At 38.1% G+C, this 19673-nt stretch overlaps 3 protein-coding genes across 5 annotated transcripts; 1 reads left to right on the top strand and 2 right to left on the bottom strand.

The window, feature by feature from the left end:
* Positions 1 to 510: 510 nt before the first annotated feature.
* Positions 511 to 9494, bottom strand: LOC122671258 (glucose-1-phosphate adenylyltransferase large subunit 3, chloroplastic/amyloplastic-like). Of its 2 annotated transcripts, none has more exons than XM_043868387.1 (15): positions 9226 to 9494; positions 8751 to 8864; positions 8442 to 8615; positions 6678 to 6770; positions 6266 to 6349; positions 6112 to 6167; positions 5247 to 5340; positions 5049 to 5161; positions 4701 to 4773; positions 4337 to 4417; positions 3722 to 3808; positions 3016 to 3120; positions 2136 to 2242; positions 1993 to 2053; positions 511 to 766 (listed from the first exon to the last, which is right to left on the bottom strand). In XM_043868387.1, exons 1-15 carry the CDS (start codon positions 9469 to 9471, stop codon positions 665 to 667), a joined length of 1590 nt encoding a protein of 529 aa, XP_043724322.1. In that variant the 5' UTR covers positions 9472 to 9494; the 3' UTR covers positions 511 to 664. The 2 variants fall into 2 exon arrangements, with proteins under 2 accessions (XP_043724322.1, XP_043724323.1); XM_043868388.1 differs by having other exon boundaries at positions 9232 to 9494.
* Positions 9495 to 10891: 1397 nt separating this feature from the next.
* LOC122671262 (uncharacterized GPI-anchored protein At3g06035-like) lies at positions 10892 to 18287 on the top strand. 2 transcript variants are annotated; one of them, XM_043868393.1, is made up of 3 exons: positions 10892 to 11018; positions 12393 to 12917; positions 18277 to 18287. In XM_043868393.1, the coding sequence occupies exons 1-2, from the start codon at positions 10931 to 10933 to the stop codon at positions 12893 to 12895; spliced, it is 591 nt and encodes a 196-aa protein (XP_043724328.1). In that variant the 5' UTR covers positions 10892 to 10930; the 3' UTR covers positions 12896 to 12917; positions 18277 to 18287. The 2 variants fall into 2 exon arrangements, with proteins under 2 accessions (XP_043724328.1, XP_043724329.1); XM_043868394.1 differs by lacking the exon at positions 18277 to 18287 and having other exon boundaries at positions 10898 to 11020; positions 12395 to 12923.
* LOC122671261 lies at positions 13198 to 16393 on the bottom strand. The gene is made up of 7 exons (XM_043868392.1): positions 16243 to 16393; positions 16048 to 16105; positions 15660 to 15965; positions 15528 to 15576; positions 15342 to 15436; positions 14201 to 14325; positions 13198 to 13408 (listed from the first exon to the last, which is right to left on the bottom strand). The coding sequence occupies exons 1-7, from the start codon at positions 16353 to 16355 to the stop codon at positions 13348 to 13350; spliced, it is 807 nt and encodes a 268-aa protein (XP_043724327.1). The 5' UTR covers positions 16356 to 16393; the 3' UTR covers positions 13198 to 13347.
* Positions 18288 to 19673: the final 1386 nt, after the last annotated feature.

Here is a 19673-nt window from a genome sequence, read left to right as displayed (position 1 = left end):
AGATTCCTGGTATGTTCTGCAGAGAGAATAACCGACTGAGCCTGTATCGTATGGTCTTTATGTTCTCTCGAGTTAGAATTGTCTGAGGAAGTGAGGAGGTGCGGACCAAGTAATGAAGCTGATTACGGTTGGAACCTTAGAACCCTATATTCTTTTTGCTGGAAATGACGAGATGCCATTAGGTAGTAACAGGTTGCAAAACAACTTGGCTGATAACATCCCATTAGTAGAGTGATTCCATGTCCTTGTATCAGGTCTTTCTTGAAATGGAGAGAGATGAATCTCTCTACTTCGGTTTTTAGAGAAATCTCAGATGAACTTGGGGTGTCTGGAAAGTCCAAGATTGTTAATAGCTTTTCGGGAGAGGTCAGGAAATTGATCGCAAATTTTCTTTAAGTACCCTTCTACTTTCATAAAACAGTTACTCCCAAATGTGCCGGAAAGTACCTCCATATTCACCCAACCCCCCTAAAAAAAAAAAAGAAAGAAAGAAAGAAGAGAAATTAAAACTGCTCTATGCTGCATAGTTTAACCATATTATCACATACAGGGATTCACATCTATTGTGATTAAAATTATAAAATTACATTTAAGGCACTTGTTTCATACTGAGCCTGCTAATTTGCAGTTTATTGATCCCAAAGTGGGACTGAGAAAGATACTGTCAAATTAGAATTCCATCTTTGATTGTTGAGTTCCTTAATATGACGGTAATGCCAGAACGGATGTAAAACCCTTCTGAAGACCTGTCTGCCTCTTGAATTTTCTGCAGACAATTGAGGGAGATAATCACGAGAGGATAGACAATGTCTAAAGCAAAACTTCCAAGCTTGAATGTTTAACCAAATAATGGGAAATTATAAAGAGGATGGTTATTCCGACTCCTGTGCTATCATAGTTCCAATTCAAACATTCCATTTCAGCATTATACAAAGCTCTTGATAAACAATCCTGCTATGAAACTAGATTAACAAACATAACCATTCCCGTAATGAAGTACAAAGCTTTTAAGTAACCAAATTCACAGTAACACCATAGGCAAATGCTTTAGAAATAGAACAGGGAAAAGCAATCTGTGCCACAAGGATGGCAGTAGGAAGTACATCCCACTAAAATTTCTAGCTTAGGTACCAACTGTATGATCCTAATCTGATCTGTTGGTTTATTCTCTTGTAATCTTTTTATATTTGATCGCCAAATGATTTTCTTGTCTATATAACTGGGAAAGGAGCATAGTGTAACACACACACAAATGCAAAATGATTCCTAGTGAACTGGTTTGGAGGTCAGTTCCCTATGGTACCATAAATGCAGCAACTTTTGTGTAGCTTCCTAAAGTGAAGATTACTTTTGTAAGAAAGCCACCAAAACTCACTACTACTTGTATGCTGAAGAAAAACAAAGGGTACAATCCTGGCCAGCCCCACGGCTTCTATGGTTTTCATAGGATCTGGTGCTGACCCAGTGCATGTGTGTAGGGGCATATGTGAGTGCCCTGGGACTCATCAGGCTGAAGGTCCGGACACACTTGTTAGCGGAAAAAAAAAAAAAAAAAAAAACAAAAAAACCTGGCCCTAATGAATTAGTTCGCTTGTAGGTGACCAATTATGAACTGCAAATTGCTTACCTGAAAAAACTATAGAACCCAAATTGAAATCCAAACTGATTGAACCATTAAATTAAGTAACCTTGATTGAACTGATTTTGGGCCAGAACATACCCTTGAAGGACCCACTGAAGGCTATGTTGCATAGATATGGACATGGGTGTCAGAATCTAGCAGAGACAAGAGGTGTCGAAGACTTGGGTAGAAAGTCTTAGCCCAATTAAATGGGTTGGCTAAAATTCATTTCATATCGTATATATTGAGAGTAATGAGAGGATATATAGCTTGAGATTAGGTGCAAAATATGTACAAGATTTTCAATAGCTTTTCTGTATCTTGCTTGCGTCTTTGAACAATTAGTGGAGTAATGGTTAGGGAAGCCATACCTCTGAGTTAGAAATTGTGACATTTTTCCCAATTCTTGCATTTTTGTCAATGATGCAATCCCTGCACAACATCATGGAGAAGAACTTTAGAAACCTTCAAGTGAATTAAAAGAAGAATTTAACGAAATGGTTCACCTTGGTACCTGATTTTTGTATTTTCTCCTATTCCAATTGGGACCCTTCCCTCAGCCAAAAGTGATGCCACTTCAGCATCAGTTTCATAATAGTCAGCACCAAGCATCACTGTATCCTGCATGTGTGTTGCACTAATCACAGTTTTCATCAATCAAGGACATCATACGTAGAGTACTCAACTCTGTTTTTGGAGTGCATTAGGTGCACCTAATACGTGGGGTACAATCCAATGAATTGGATTTTACAATATATGCTGATGGAAATTTTCTATCTCTCTCCCTCCCCCTTTCTTTATTTTAAGCTATTTCCTTAGAGCCCTTCCGCACAAGGAACATAATAAAATAAAAGGCGAGGGTTCTCTGGGCAAGGTATAAAGGAGTGCACCAATGAGGTGTGGCAAAACGGTATTGTACATTGGAGGGCAGTGAGGAGGAGAGAGATAGACACAGAGGTGCTAGTGTACCCTGCCCCGGTGGCTCAAAGAACCTTTTCCCAAAAATAAATATAGAAGGTCTATAAATCAGTGTGCTTCACACTATATTGATAAAAGCAAGAACTGAATGAACAGGACAGTTTGCACAGAGAAACTTATGAAATAAAGGGAAGAATCTGAGAGTAGAAAATCTAGAAACAGCTACAAAACTAATCTGCTAGCCACTGCTATCCTGTTCTGATTTTTTTTTTCCTGTCCTGTGGATTTTCCTTGGTTACATTAATGATTCATTTGTTACATATGCAAGATCCTTATTTTCTTAACTGGGATGTAGTATAGCATATCAGTTATTCTTGAGTTCAACATGCTACACCATAATGATCCGATACTCAATGTGATCAATTTTCTTTGTTTTTTATCAATTCTTCAACATGCAATGAATTTAGATAGCCAACCTTTAAGTGCACATTAGAGTTTATTCGGGATCGTATACCAACGACACTGTGCTCCATGATACAGTTATCCAAAAAACATCCATGCGATACGATTGAGTCAATGATCTGAGTAACAATATAAACAATAAGTACACAGATATAAATGGAAGGGGAAAAGAAGATCAATGAGTAAATTCTTACTTTTGTTTCAAGAAAGATTTTGACAAGGTTGTCAAAATTCAGATGACAAAACCAGAAAAATTTTCAAATCCATACTACAGGTCTATGAATCAATACAAATTTATTCCTCTTGTTAAAACCTTGTCATTGTCAACAAATTGGGGGGAGGGAGGTTTACAAGATATTGAAATCAGGTCACCTCCTAACCGTCTACTCTAGCTTTCGGTCCATCTGCCATAGTTTACTGACCATCCAAAAAGAAGTGACAGATCAGATGGTAATGATTATTTATTTTCCAGCCAAGTAAGGAACCTTTTAATGGTGGGCCAACCATCTTGTATGCAATTGTGTACCTCCATGATATCCTTAGAATTAGTACCTTTATTTCCTTTTCTGATTTTGAAACTGTGGTTTACATAATTACTTTATGTGATTGTGTCAATATGAAATATTTGAAAATAAATATCCTTTTACAATGATTGAAAACAATCTCCCTAGTGTAAGAGGATTCAGAAATAAACTTGAATATATCAAGCTAAAAACAAACCTTGCTAGCGTCAACCCTTGATGGTGGCAAGTTTCTTCTTGATGTATACATTGGCTTTGTAGCATCATAAAAGCTAAATTTTGGAGGCTGAAAATAATAGAAAAGATCACATAAGAATCTGACTGTTCAAAAATTGTAAGCTTGTGTGCAGCCCCACAAAAATAAAAATGATACAATGCTGAAGTCATTTACTAATGCTTATCATTAGTGCGCTTATCTAATGCCTTGAGACAGCATCAGGTCACTATGTACCACACAGGGTGCAGATTCTCATCAATTTGGGTCTCCAATTGATAGGCCAACTCCATTGTTGTCCATAAATCATAGCTTATTTGGCTAAATCAAATTCCTTTCTTTTGACTGACCAAGATTACTTCTAGAAGGCACTTTTATTAATTAAGTGCCATTACACAAAGGAATTTCAACAAGATCCATTGACATGGAATACTTGAGGCACTCCATTTATCACAAGCATAGGTACCAGAAACAGAAATTGGGCACGAGCAGTTACATAGTGCAAGAAAAGAAGGCGAAGTCAGAAAATAGGAAGATAAAGGGAATTCATATTTCCACATTAAAGCAAGGGCTGAAAAGTTGATGCAATTCCGTACGTACATGTTCAGTGAGGGCAAGGTTCGCCTCAAAGAAGGATCTAATTGTGCCAATGTCCTCCCAATAATCATTAAATAGATAAGCCTGCAGTGGACATCTCATAATTAGATTGACGATTGAGGAAAGCTAAATATTTTGACTCTGACAATCAATTTTTTTTTTTTGGTAACAAACACAATCAAAATTATGACAGTCAAAAAGTGATGATTTTGAGTGTAATCAATAATCAGTAGTAGCTCCACCAATATGAGAATTGCATTCTCTTGAGAAGAACGATGGGTAATCTTTGGTTCTTAAATATAAAGAAGAGCATAATCAAATTGTCAATAATTTTACTAGACAGACTTAAATAAGATTTGATACAGACCTTGATGAAGAACTCTCTAGCTGAAGCAGGGATTATCTCAGATCCAAAGTCATTTGCTGTAGGAAAACGCCATCTGAGCTGACAATGATGCAGTAGTACTTAGTGCTTATGTTGGAATTTAATTTCTATATCTTATTTCGAAGGCAAGCCATCATCTGGTCTAATCAACCCAAAAATGGATGGTGTTTGACAAAGTACTTAGTGTTGATTTAGAGATTTCATAGGTTTTCTCCTATTCATTCACTAGTCAATACTACTGGAGATAGAGTCACTTGACTTTCCTAATAACATTCTGATTCATCTATTACATTGTATAATCCGTAAAAAACAATTAAAAATGCTCATTACCTCAGAATATTAAAAAGTATCTCCTTCTTGAAGATATACACTCCCATCGAAGCAATATATGGTTTCTTTTGCGCTTCTTCTTGTGATAACCCCAAAACAGTTGTGTCTACTCCCTAAATAGTATGTAAAATTAGTGCAGCTACTCAGAACTGCTTCACATGTATTAAATTGAAAGCATAACATGAAACAAATAATTACCATTGCCTTCAAATCCGCTCCTTTTGGTTTTTCACTAAATGACAGGACCCTCCCTTTGTTGTCTATCTTCATTAAACCGAAATCTGAGGCGCGGCTATGGTGGAAGTAGACAGAGGACTCCAAGATAATTTGTGACCATAATCAACCTTAAAAAATAAATTGAAATAGAATCCTATTCTATACAAGAACAAAGGAACTATAAATGGAACAAACAGTTAAAATGGAGAAACTTGAACAATGACTGCATGGGAGGTGCAAAAAGGAAGACAAAAGAGTCTATTCCAAGATTTATGATACTGTTGAACATCTGAATTGCTTCAGGGGCGATGGAATATGATTGTTAACTTCAATTACCATCACACTGAAGTTCAAGATGCTGGCTGCACTTGCATGAACAATAATGGAGAGGGGGGGGGTTCAGAGTTATCCATCTTGATGTGAAAGTTAAAATGATATAACACTAAAAAGAATCTCTAAGTTCCAAGATTTTCAAAGCATTAAATTGAAGAGTTGTCCTTGAAGAGTAATTTTGTATTTTATGAATTTATTTTGTCCTTGAAAACTCAATAATGGTCTTACAAAAATAAGTTAAACGGAAACAGGCTCTGGAGGCTGAGGGAAGGAGGGTTGACTTGGACAAAACCCGTTGATTGGTTACCAACAAAATTGAGGTTTGTCACATTCTCCCAATAATCTCATTTGATACCACATTGGGTTATGTATGGTTCCAAAATGTGTCTAAAAAATCTGGAAAACTATTTCTAACCATGTATAATACATTTACATAGTTGGCCAGAAAAATCTGTGAACAAGTTGGAATTCTAAAGTACAGAGGAATTAATTATATTCACAAAGGGTAAACTACCTGTCATCCATAGGTATACAAGAAATACTAATATCAGCACCACTCTGCCGATGATTCTGGAAATGAAATGGAAAGTCTTAATGTCTGAAGTAAGAGTCTGACTGTGTAAAACAGATTTCAACGAAGGGCATAAATAAAGTATTTGCTGTCTGACCTGCATGAAGTCCATGTAGTCCATCCTGTATAGATGGTCACCAGAAAGAATAAGCACATCCTCTATTTCCTTACTTCTGGCACCCTACAAAATTTTTATTAAATCATAACACTGGCATCACATCCGAAACTTACCAAGGTTTTACAGTATAAAACCTACCTACCTCTGAGCTAAAATTTTCATCATTCACAGTGGAGGATTCAAGTTGTTCACAAAGCATTGAAAAGGCAACAACATTAGATACAACATTATAACTTCGGTTAAGCCAAATGCACTTTCAAAAAGACAAATTATAGAATATTGGATTGTAGTGTGATGGTCTGTCAAGATACTGAAATAATAAAAGTTACATGGATTTAACATTTTTTTCAGACTGTACAGTAAGGACAGAAACTAAATTCATTTGCAGTACCTCAAAAAGCCAATGAAATTGCCGCACAGCATCTGCAGTACCCTGAAACCACCTTTTACCTGCCTCTCCTGGAGTCTGAGTGGCTGCTAGAACCTGGCATAGAATAAGATCAGATTTTGGGTGATGTCCAAATTTGTTAGTTATGAAGACTATAGAGGAGAGGATGCTAAAATTTCTATACATCTAGCCTTTGAACTCAACTAAGCCTTATCCCAACTGAATGGGATCGGCTTCATGGATCGTCTTCACCAATCAACTATAGTCAAAGCCATACTTATTACCACTCTTAAGCTATGCATATCTTACCTCAGCTTGCCCTGACTCTTTTAAATCCTCCAATCTGAATTATATCATTCCTCTTTACCAGTACATTAGTCTCCCATGCACATGTCCATGGCACCACAAGTGACTTTCTCTCAACTTTCACGTATCGAAGCTACTCCTATATTAGCTATAATTTGTTCATTCCTAATTTTATTTTTTTTCTAGTTTTACCATTCATCCATCTCAACATCCTAATTTCTGCTGCACTAGGTTTGATTAATGTTATTTCTTTAACACCTGTAGTATTTTATTTGTTTTTAAAATAACATTTGAAAGTTTCAAAAGCACTTTTTACTTTCCCTCCAATATTTGAATTTGCATTTGGTAGTGTGAGCTAAAAGCAACTTTGTGTGTTTCTTTTAGTCCCACATTGGAAGTGGAAGATTGGTTTCTCAAGCTTATAAGTTGGGATTAGAACCAAGGGGATGGGGTTCTAGAGAGAGGTATATCTCATATAAGGTGAGAGATTGGGTCCAGGTGCTTTTAAATCATGCACACGCCGAGCCGGGCAGTGGTCGAAGTTGGGCCGGGTCTGGGTGTGGTATGAATAATATGGATATGGGTATGGGTTGAGCTAAGATACATGTATCTTTTATTTTAGCTCCAACAGATGCATATATATACATCCATACCTGGAGACACCCATATGTATACTAGGAGGTACTGTAGGTACCCATTCGTATACAAGAAGGTACCACATGGTATAGAGACACACTCATACATGTATTGGCACATGTATACATACAGGTGGCACCCATACGTATACAGGCACATACCTGTACGAACAGGTATGTCTACACCTATAAATAAAAGAGGGTTTCAAACAGAAAAGGTCACTTCTATGCTACCTCATCTGCTCTGTCTTATTCTCTTCTCTGTCCGAATACTATAAACCGTATTCTGTTTCTACTTTGACTAACAGAGTACATACTACTATTAAAGCAGTATTTGATTGCTTTGCTTACTACTGATATGTAGCAATAAAACTGTTTTTCAAACATCGTTCTTTAAGCCTAGCCTTGCTCTCCCGGTGCAGTCAAACATTTTGTGCAAGAGTTACTAGACTTGAGGTTGAATAATCTTGGAGGTGAAAACCCCGATTGCACTCACACAAGGGACGTTTTTAGACCTTAAGGACAGCACCTCTTTGGTGCGTCTCAACCTGGTTTTGTTCATGTGTTACTGTTTGGCGACATCACTTTCATCAACTTGCCGTTAATTGAACTTGTAAGTTGGCAGAATTTATTCTTTGTATTTTGGTATTTCTATTTCTTCTATTTGTGTTATTACTTGGACCCCTCTTGGTGTAACAACACCTAACATTCTTTCAATCAAAACAGTCCTAGAAAGCGAACTGTTCAAAGACATAACCTTTCATAACAGACGCAGATCAAGGAGAAAATTTTATAGAATCAGACAAAAAACTGTCCAAAGTAATACCTCAACGAAACCATCTCCAAAGCTAACTCCATTGCCAAAGTTGTAGGCACGTGCAATATGCCGGTTAAGCGATGCAGAGTTGAACTGAGTAAGAATGTAAACTTTGTTTATCCCACTGTTTATGCAGTTGCTCATTGGCACATCAATAAGCCTATATGCACCTCCGATGGGTACCTGTGATTGGAAGTTGCAGAGATAAATGATCAAGATGTGAAAAAATTAGTCTTTCATCTACACAGAATACCTAACTTCTCTACGTTGGTTTTAAATGTGAGAGGAAAAGTGAAGCAAAGAAAGGAGAAGACTTACAGCAGGTTTGGCTCTTTGCTTGGTCAGGGGAAAGAGACGAGTTCCAGCTCCTCCACCTAGTATAACGGCCGCAACGGTCCGTGGGTCCCGCTTTTCCATCTCCAGATCCCTCAGCTACAGAACACCATCCAATTCCATTAAACCCAAAAGTCAAAAAGTCAAATATTCCGGTAAATCATCATCTTCTGATCCGAATAAAAAAAAAGGCTTATTCTGTTACCTATCACCTACTCCTACAGCAGGGTAGTACAGTACACCCACTGAACTGTCTAGATTGAGCTACGATAATGTCAATTCTATCTCAGACGTCCATTAGGTATACAAATGACCCCAACCATCTGATCATAGACCATTTCATTTTTGGACAGGACACAACGATTACGGTCCAACACCCCAAGGCCCTAACAGCTTTTACCTTCCATTTGGCGCCACTCACAGAGAGAGAGAGAGAGAGACAGAGAGAGAGAGGGGTTACCTTAGCCTTAGCGTCAGAAGGAGCATCGGTTGTGAGAGACATGCAGAGGTAAGGCCTAAGCAACTTACTATGAGGGCCCTGACGACGGAGTTGACTGAGATTGAGCTTCTTCCCCATAAACTCTCCATTACAGAATTTCACAAGCTTACTGTTACTTCCGATCATCGCGACTCTAGCACTGGTGCCGCTGCCACGAAAGTAGTCAGTGGCCGAGGGCGAGATCCGGCAATCGCCGGATAATGCCATTTTTCTTTTACCTCAACAACCGTTCAAGAGAAAATTGGAATGTGCGTGAAGAAATTAAAACGGAGCAAATGAATTACTTTCTTAAATTGGATTTAGACCGTCAGTGGTAGTACAGGGATTGGGAGAGCTTTGAAGTTTGTGTGTGAGAGAGAGAGATGCTTACTTGAAAATTTGTTTTTCTCCTGGATGATTTATCAGGGCTTATCCAAACGCAACTCCATCCACCAGTTTCGCGCATTTGCTAGACCGTTCAAATTGTCAGAAGGGAAAGAGAAAGCTAATTGAACGCGTGCTGTGGACTCTGAATTCTTTTTTAAGTTTGAAATTTTCAGTTCTCTCATTTTAGTTTTCCTTGCAACCAAATAGATCCAAAGAAATATTCTGTCGTTTAACTATAAAAATCTATTTGATAGGGGTTTTGTAAATATCACATGAAGTTTGGGAGAGGATCATTATGACTCCAATACCATCACATCTTGGGGCATCATAATTGTGGTTGAATAGGGGGTTGGAAAATAAATATTTCTGGGGATCTAAATGCCCTCAACGTGTATTGGTAGATTTCATGCCAAGCTAATAGCCCCATGGAAGGGAAGTGTCTCAGGATTCATATACAAGAGGATCCACGTCAAAAAAAAGAGTTTGAGAGGGAGTTTTTTATTTATTTTTTTGTTAAAAGAAGGCATGGAACAAAGTTTTCCTCCACCCATAGACAGCTGGTCACCCACCATCTTATGGTTCATAAACTCTTATAGGGTTTTAGTATTTTTCCAAAACAATGCCTTCTCTTGCTCACATATGACACCCGTGATGAATGGAACCCCATCCACCGTGGGTGGAGGAAAACTCAATCTTTTATTTATTTATTTTTTTTTAATTTTAATACATAATCGTGTATGAAACACAACACACGAGAATCAAATATTCCTATCCAACGATTGAAATGTTTGACCATATTCACACACGACCTAGTATGAAAAACTTTCTCCAAATTACTGAAAACTGACAAACGAGTAAGTGGAGCTTAAGAATTTCAGACCATACTTCGGCAGCTGTGACACCAACGATTCTTCATTTGGCATAAGGGCCGGGAAGTGTAAATGAAGCGCGGCTAAGGATTTCCTCATATATCTTAGCCTGGCAAAGTGCTGAACCACACGCACAACTTTGCATGCGAAACACGTTTAATGGTTGGTAAGCAGTTGTCTTCCCGCCCGAAAGCCACACAACTACTACTCTGTTAGTTACTGCCATTAATCTGAATCATCCAAACGCTAACTGCTAGTACTGTATCAACCATGAATAAAAAGCAGAAGCAAAAAAAGCTTCATTCTCAGTTAAACCCACAACCTGAAAGCAACAGCCAATCTGACAAATACTACTAAACAAGAGAAACGAAGTTTGAAAGGAAAGAGGGAAATTGTTTAAACTCTTTGATTGAATATAACGAGAAACAACAATGGCTCCTCCAATTCGGTTTCGTCTCTCACTCGTTGGGTTGCTCCTTCATGCCATTCTCCTGTTCTCTCATTCGGTCAGAGCTGATGGTAATCGTTCTTTGCTGTCTCTCTCTAACTCTTTTGATTTCCAGATCCATTTTTCTCATGTTGTTGGTTCAATTGGATTATTCTTTCTATGAATTTTAGACAAATAGGTGTTGATCCTTTATTAATGTGTTTTGGGTGTCAATGTGAGAATATTATACTGAGTCGAATGGGTTCTGTCAAATTGAATTAATATTGTAATGAGATGATATTTCCCCTCACTGGGAGTTATGTATTAAGAATCTGAACAAACCCAGAAATGGTTATGGGTCCTTAATAAGATGAGCAGAAACAAATTTGTTTTACTGGTCCCCTTCCCTAAATCTTTGAGAGGAGTTTTAATTGTTATTGACCAAATGCTATATTATATGACTGTTTTAATCAATGATGTGTTCTGTTATTTCTATGTCCTCAATTGATGGGGATTTTACAGAGAAAATAATTACTCTAACTGAGATAGTGCAGGAATCCTAAATTTTCATTCTTTTCTTCTCCTCCCTTGTTTCTATGGTAGAGAATCCTAAAATGAATCTTATTTCCAGATCCACAAGTAGTAGATCTAGATGAACTCCATATTGGAGGGGTTACCATGTGCACTAGACACAAAGCGGATAGAAGAACACGGAGATTGAAGCAAGAAGATCTCTACTTTCTCCCTTTTTTTCTGTCCTTCTAACCTAGCTGTGGAAGGAATTGATAAGAGGTTAACAATAATAGTGAACTATGCACTCTGTGCTGTAAGATGGTGAAACTTTAACTCATTGGTTTCTGCTTCAAATTTGTCTTCTGGAGTGAGTTGGTCTATCCTAACCCTTTCTGAAAAGTCTGGATGGTGTATCTCGAGTCAGCACATGAACATGATTGAAGAAAAAAAAAGCATCTTTAGAGGCAGTCAAGGAAAACAGAAGAGTAGAACTTTTCTTTTGGGTCTTGTTGGAGGTTGTCAGGGAGAAAAGAGTGACACATTTTATGGCCTTGTGGGTTTGAAATTGGACCCAGTTTCTCTTCACCCATTGTGAAGAGAGAATCTCTTCATCCACCCCATCTGTAAGAGAGAGAGAGCGCTTCATATTGATGGAAAGAGAAAAGATGGCCAGCCAGTGAGGGTTTTTGGATGGGATGGATGACCAAGTCTGAAGCACTGAAACCCTGAAGGAGCCTTATGGTGCCAATAACCAAAGGATTTTTGTTTGTATAAAAAGACTTAAATGATAGAGTTATAATGAGGCTTAGTGATGAGATCTAATACAATTCATAGTAGAAAAAGTGTTTGAAATGCATGAGAACATGTTGTACTACTTTTTCTTTTTCCTCCCCTCTATTTTCTTTCATGGGTTGATGTTTTAACACAACTTTTTTATACAAATTCCTTTGCAGACGAGGAAGAGCAACTTCTTGAAGGTCTTAACAGATACCGAACATCCTTAAAATTGCCAGCCTTGAAAGAGAATGACAATGCAGACTGCTTTGCTGATCAACTGGCTGAGCAATATAAATCAATGCCCTGCACCAACACGACCGGCGCCAACACTGTTCCAGGCACGGAGACCCAGTTATCCAACTATCCAGATCTTCTGGCTAAATGCCAACTAAACACAACCAACACAAAAGATGGAATGATAATGCCTGCTTGTGTTCCTGATCTGGTCCCAAGTCTTGTACTCTCCAACTATACAGACTCCCAGTACTCTGGTTATCTCAATGACAGTAAATATACTGGAGCTGGCATTGGATCTGAAGGAAACTGGATTGTCGTCGTTCTGAATACAGACACACCTGCTGGGAGTTTTGAGTCTATAACCAGCTTGGCTCCCAAAATTGGTGTAATCTATCCCTTATTGACTTTGTTCTTGGGCTTCTTTCTTGTTTTAGTAAGCTGAATTACTGAAGTATATATAAATTGTTAGATAGTTGGTTTGATTTCAGTGTGGTTCGAGAGTTCTTGGAACAATGTAAGATGAGAAACTGTTAACGGGATATAGGAGCTTGTTAGAGACCTACAGAGATGTACCAAGAGATAAGATTTCAAGAACACCTTTGTGAGCTATTATATCGAGGAGGGAGAATCCTATCGGTCATCGTCCTTGGATTGGCATCTTACACGTCAACACACTCTGTATGGCTACAATGCTTGTATGTAGGATTTACGAGGGTATTTGGAGCCTTGAAAGAGCTAAAGGCATTAACTGCAGGGGGGAAATAAACTACTAATAGCACTAATCAGATTGCCACCATAAAATCAAAACATTCCAACTTTGGTTTACCTATACAACAGAACATGAAACTGGAGTCGGAAAGGATGAGATCAAAAAACAAGGTGAGATCAAACTTCTTATTCTTCTATCAGTGGCGTTGTGGAGGGCAGTCCCTTGATTGTGTGTCTACATTGAAACCTGTAACAGGAAAAATATGCATCAGTTCACAAGTAAAACGGTAAATGTCAGAATGGAAATGTAGTTTACCATCAGATTTACAATGTAGACTTCAAACTATTGAGGTTAAGGTATTGAGACAAGGAAAATCTTGACAAGAAGTTCACACAAACTCGTTCTTGGTTGTTCACAGACATGGTTTGCTTAATATATTGAGCCATGATTTTATACAATTACAAATGAGCTAATACACTTGGTATCACTTATGTAATACTGGCCCCATCTTGGTGGACATACCAACAGATATTGGATCAGAAAGAAAAATTGATGTTTGGATGACTCGGAAAAAATAAACATGCTTTAATCATTCATTCTACATGAGGTGATAACCCTGATATCAGTTATGCAATACAGTCTCCAGCTCCTCAAAATACAACCCACCCACCCCCCAACCCCAATAATCGAACAAAATAATGTAGAGCAAACATTAAGGTTGTGCTTGTTGCCACCTGAAATGAATTGTTATTTTGGTTTGGCATTGGATCCAAATGGACTGTTGGCACAGATTGATTCATTTCCATTCATCATCAAAATATGAACAAATAACACAAACGGTTTTCTGTACATATACCTAGCGTGGCATTGTTTCTACTTGTCATTAGCAAATTAATATGAATCCAGATAAGCAACTTTTAAACCATCACCTTATGCATTCAGATGCTGGGAAGGTAAAATTAAATTATGGCACCATGTACAAAGCAAATGGATTTCTTCAATCATTTTGTAATGTAACAACCAACAAAATTTATATACCAGATCAGATCATTCCCAGTGGAATCTAGTGATGTGTTAGGGGATGCAGTTTGAGGACTATGCTGTGATGTATCCATATCCTGATCCTTGATGCTACACTTGACACACAATCTGCAGGGAACTACCTGGAGCAGCAAATGAAAGTGGAAATGAATATAAGAGTTGCATGGCATTTAGGAAATATCAATGCTCATATGTAGCAATTTTACATGTTGCTCTGTATACCACGGTAAAGACCATTGCCTGGGATCACAAAATCTCAAGGATTGTTTGTCTAAAACCGTACTATATCAGTAAGAAAAAAATTCAAATAACCACTAAAAAACACAGATTTAGAAGTGAGATCTAGAGAGCAAATTAACCACAACTTAAACTATTGAAAGATTCAACCCATTAAACAAATTCTCTCACTCATTAATTCTTTTTTTCTTTTCTATGGTTGGATCACTCGTAAACTCTACATCCAGTAGATTATATCCCAAAACACTATATAGCTAACCTAAATGTCTAACATGGACCATGCTAGCATGCACTGATATATATCATTTCTCAACATTATAATGATCTTAAACATCAGCACTTTATAGTGTAGAGGGTGGGCCTTGGAGCAAAAATAAGGTTGCTCCATTGTGATCAAGTGGTCGTGGGTTCGAGTCTGGAAACAGCCTCGCTGCAAAAGCAGGGGTAAGGCTGTATACATTATGACCCTCCCTAGACTCCGCAGTGGCAGAGCCTCCCCTTTTATAAGCATAGTGGTTTTTCATAATCATACCGGCAGAAATCCTAAAATATGCAGATTTAGCTAAGGAAAGAGTATGTGCAGTGGTGACTCAAAACCAGCAAAAAGCAATGCATCTAAGGACAACTCAATCAAATCCTATCATATGAATGTGAATTTACTTTGACCGGATCTAGTCACTAGGAAATTCATCTCCACACCCACATGAAGCAATACAACCACAGTTTCAAACTCAGAGCTGCACTTTACATCCACCAAGTGCCCAACATGCCTATGGATTTCTTATATTTCTTGGTCTACAACAAGTGCTTCTCTCTCATCATTTCACAGAAATAGCTATTATAACCAAAGCAAGCATGTGTATATATAGAAATTTTGAGAGCAAAACTAAGTTATTGATACCTTTTTGCTGTATCTGAAGTCACGTTTAGGAAGAAAATGAGCAGGTAGGTTGAAAGAAGAGGGAGCTTTAACCAAAAGAAACAACTTCGTGGGGCCTATAAGAATAAATTGGGTATGAATCATAAGATGGAGATAATTCAAACTACCAAATTAATTTTCACTTGCAAGACTAGCTCAGATACGTACTCGCATGAGGCATGGATTCTGTTCCTTTGGATATAAGAGATCGAATCGCCTGCACATAGAACACCTAGTTTTAGAAGTGGAGAAAGAAGAATAAGCAATGTAACTCATAAGAAGAACTAGAACAGGAATGACCTTTCTTGAAAGCGCATCTGCTGCTTTGCTTTTTGTGAAATCATTTGTAAGTTCCATGGTAACTTTTCCATGTGAAAAGCATATCTCATAAACATGTTGAGGCCGAACAGGATTTGATCCAAGGATTATAATGAACCCCTGGATATCAGGAATCTCGTTAAGTACCAGTTGCAAAGCAGTTTGGAGCTTAGAGATGGAATTCATTAACTTCTCCAATTTCCTGAATCCCTGTTTCAGCTCTCTCATTCTCCCATTGTGTTTTCTTCGAGTAGATGCCTTCATTTCCTCTTCCGATAGTACCAGCTCCTAAAACTGAAACTCCTTAGGAAGAATAGACCATGGCTTAAAATCTACAATTTAGAAAACTACCTTCACTCAGATAACATACCAAATTTTTGCGTTCTGACTGCAACGAATCAAATTCAAGGCTGAGATCCTGCAAGACTCTGAAAAACAGTAACTCACATCAGAAGTTTAGGCAATGGGAAAAATAAAAATTTAATTTCCATTTTTTTTTTTTTTTGGTCACGGAATCCGGAGAATTAGGGTTTCAAAAATGAGGAAGAATGTCTGCAATACTTACGCAGGGATCTGCTGGTGCATGTAGAGGACATAGCCAACTATCTCTTTGACGAAATGGAATATCACAGATCTCTCGAGAGCCTCTGCAGCAGTCTCGATCTCTATGCAATCCATCTCCGATCTACCTCCTTTGCCTTCGCTGCCTTGCTTTATTCGAGCTTTTCTCTTAAATAAAGAGAGAAAAAAACAAGAAACCAGAGGTTTTTGGAAACATGGTAACTGTTCTGAGTTTATCTCAGGCGACGAGTTTTAAACCAAACAAGCGGGAAATTAAGGCTCGAACTGAAGTAGCGACCCAGGGGAGGAGCGAGATTTCGGTGCCCTCCTATGGGCTATGGTCCATACCGTTTAATTGCAACTCGCAACCCATTGGTGTGCTCTCCAATGTCACTGGTTAATACAATAATAAGGAAAAAGATTCTCTATTGCTGGGTAGGATAGGATAAAACTAGGGAGTAAATGGATAATTGGAATCCGACCCTCATCTGGTTTAGAGATATCCGAAGAAAAATTCAAATACTTAATAATAAATAATTAAGTAAATAATGATCTTGAGGGTTTTTTGAAAATTCAACAAGTTCTAGAATATAAGGAAAAGAGAATCATGGTTTAAGAAATATAGATTGAGAGTGAATTGTATCCGTTACCATTAGGGAGTAGAAGGTTTGGGTTACATAAGGTAGAGATGTAAATAGATGATCGAAAATTCGAATTCGATCCACATCCAAATCTGTTTAGAGGTATCTATGTATTCGACCAAGGAATATCCGGATCCGATCACATCTAATTTGTATCCGAGCCAAATCCGACCCGTTTACATCCCTAGATAAAACCTCTCTCTCGCTTCTCTTCACAGTAAATGACTGCGGTGCCTTTTCTATGATCGATACCGTGTCATAAACCATTGGTGAGCTACCCCATACCGCTTGCTCAGAGAACCCTCTCTCATACAAAAACGGAAAATGTTTTTTGAGCCATTGGGTATGATACACTAGAACCTCTATATCTAATCTCTCTCCTTGTCACATGAAATGATTTTGATACTATTTTGTTGTAACTCATTGGTGTGTTATGCTATGCTACTTGCTCAGAGATGAGAGAACCTTCTCCTATACAAGAAGAGAAAAAAATTCTTTGAGCCACTGGGATAGAGTCCGAATCAGCTACCCACATGGGCAGAAAATTTTACACCCCACCTGCCCCTCTATGTGACATTTGTCCAATGGCTAACAGAACTAAACGAAGATGAGAACCGTCTCCGTCTCCGTTAGCTCGTTTTTTCAAACAAAGTTTACTTTTTTAACTCTTTTAATTTTTTCCCACCCCTCATTTTCTTTCTCCCTCCTTCGTGTCTCCGCGAATCAGATGTCGGAGAAGATAAAAGTCGTAGTTGCAATTTTCATACTCGACATTGGAAACCTTTCGGATCTCGCTGTCGGACTCAGTTTAAGTCGCCACCCCAATCTTCTGCAACGCCATCTCACCCCTGTTCCATCATAGATTATTTTTTTCCTGCTCCAACTTGAGGACCTGAAATGGCTTCCCAAATCCCAATCCCAAGTCATTTTGCTTTAAGGCTAGACAAATTAGGAAGGAAACCAAAGGGGTTGCGACAGTGAATAGAGACCCGAGATGAGGGATTTATGGGAATGGAATTCTGCGGTTGTGGTGTTCATCTCTCTCCCTCCCTCTAATTTATTAATTTTTTTCTCCACTGTAAAATCATCCAACCGGTTTGTATCCCTTATATATATATATATATATATATATATATTAAATTTTCCCACTTCCTCTGCTTCTTCACTACCGCCCCGCCAATGTCCATCTTTAAAAAGTTGTATTTTTTTCCTGCTCCAACTTGAGGTCTCGCAATGGCTTCCAAAATTCCAATCCCAAGTCATTCTCTTTAAGGCTGGACAAATTAGGAAGGAAACCAAAGGAGCCTGGATCAGAATCTTCCGAACTCATAAACAAAATGTTAGATTTCTTCACGATGTAATATCCCATCTTGAATAGAATCTCTCCAAATTTTTAGTTTTTTGTTCGAAGGAAAGAAAGAAAAGCTTTTCTTTTCAGAACCCATTCTTTTCTTCTCTCTGGATGATGATTTGTTCCCAATTTTCAGATCGAGGTTTTCTGGATGATGATCTAAATCCGAAAATTTCAAAGGTGAGATACGAGATGTTTCCTATCAAAAACAACATATGCAGCAGCGACTTTATCTTCTTGAACTTTCGATTTGCAGAGAGAGAGAGAGAGAGAGAGAGAGAGAGAGAGAGAGAGAGAGAGAGAGAGAGAGAGAGAGAGATGGGAAGAGAGAAGGGGCAACTGCTGTACTCAGCGAGACAGGAGAGGTTTCCCGACTGTGTGTTTTTGAGTGCGGAAAAGGAATAATATTTCAAGGAGAAACGTATTGGCCACATTTGGCAAATTAGTGAGAAGAAATTAAATAAGAACAAAAAGAAAATTTGAAATAAGGAATTAACAGTTCTATCTCTTCTGTTTAATTATGTTTGCCACCAGACAGATGTCACGTAAAGAGGCCATGTGGGGTGTAAAATTTCCTGCCCATGTGGGTAGCTGATCCGGACTCGCTAGGATAGGTTACGCTAATCTCACTAGAACTTTTGTATGCATATCTTTCCTCTTCACATGAAATGATATCAGTGCCCACCTATGGTTGATACAATTTTGTCGCAACCCTATTGGTGTGCTCTCCAAACCGCTTGCTCAAAGGTTCTCTAACAGTCAAGGTAGGAAATGTAGGATACCCTAGAGCTTCTCTCTTTCTCCTCTTTACATGAAATGACTTTGGTGCCATCCTTGGTGCCTTGCTTAAAGAACTCTCTCCCATTCATGAAGGGAAAAAGGATCTCTAAGCTATATGGGTAGGATATGCTAGAACATGTATATGGATATGATAGAACATGTATATCTATCTTTCTCTCTTTCTCTCTTTTTCCTTTTTATGTGACACGACTATGATGCTTTCCTATGGTTGATACCTTTTTGTTGCAAGCTCACAGCCCATTGGTGTGCTCTTCTATGCCGCTTACTCATAAACCCTCTTCCATATCACCATAAAAATCCAAAATGTGAATAGGTATAGCCAATTGCCACTAGTTAACAAGTTCATCATGTAGGAGTTGAACTACATTTTATGTGCCAACATCTTTCCTTTTTGTTTCAACAAATACCTCTATTTATCATCTAAGGCTATGGTTGGATGTCAAAGAAAGAAAAAGATCAGACAAAAAAAAAAATCAAAAATTTTGAACACATAAATCAATCTGCATCATCATGTTTTTGTCTCATTTAGTTTTTTGAGAATTGAGAGCTTTTATATATATTTTTCTTGGAGGGAGGAAGGTAACAACCAGGATACTCTAACTCGAGACCTCTTGGTGAGCATGGACATGAAGAACGTCACAG

The sequence above is a fragment of the Telopea speciosissima genome, chromosome 8, assembly GCF_018873765.1.
Source record: "Telopea speciosissima isolate NSW1024214 ecotype Mountain lineage chromosome 8, Tspe_v1, whole genome shotgun sequence".
NCBI classification, from domain to species: Eukaryota; Viridiplantae; Streptophyta; class Magnoliopsida; order Proteales; family Proteaceae; genus Telopea; species Telopea speciosissima.
Note: the sequence above shows the minus strand (reverse complement) of the source record. Positions and strands in the feature narration are given on the sequence as shown.

What these genes read in the sequence shown, in the direction of transcription:
- LOC122671261 (XM_043868392.1), bottom strand. Translation starts at nt 16,355, where the DNA reads ATGGATTGCATAGAGATCGAGACTGCTGCAGAGGCTCTCGAGAGATCT. An exon ending in AGTCAGAACGCAAAAATTTG is followed by an intron (nt 15,966 to 16,047) that starts GTATGTTATCTG and finishes TTTCAGTTTTAG; the next exon opens with GAGCTGGTACTATCGGAAGA. An exon ending in ACTTCAGATACAGCAAAAAG is followed by an intron (nt 14,326 to 15,341) that starts GTATCAATAACT and finishes TTGCTGCTCCAG; the next exon opens with GTAGTTCCCTGCAGATTGTG.
- LOC122671258 (XM_043868387.1), bottom strand. Translation starts at nt 9,471, where the DNA reads ATGGCATTATCCGGCGATTGCCGGATCTCGCCCTCGGCCACTGACTAC. An exon ending in ACCTTGCCCTCACTGAACAT is followed by an intron (nt 3,809 to 4,336) that starts GTACGTACGGAA and finishes TATTATTTTCAG; the next exon opens with CCTCCAAAATTTAGCTTTTA. An exon ending in ACTCTAATGTGCACTTAAAG is followed by an intron (nt 2,243 to 3,015) that starts GTTGGCTATCTA and finishes ACACACATGCAG; the next exon opens with GATACAGTGATGCTTGGTGC.
- LOC122671262 (XM_043868393.1), top strand. Translation starts at nt 10,931, where the DNA reads ATGGCTCCTCCAATTCGGTTTCGTCTCTCACTCGTTGGGTTGCTCCTT. An exon ending in TCATTCGGTCAGAGCTGATG is followed by an intron (nt 11,019 to 12,392) that starts GTAATCGTTCTT and finishes ATTCCTTTGCAG; the next exon opens with ACGAGGAAGAGCAACTTCTT.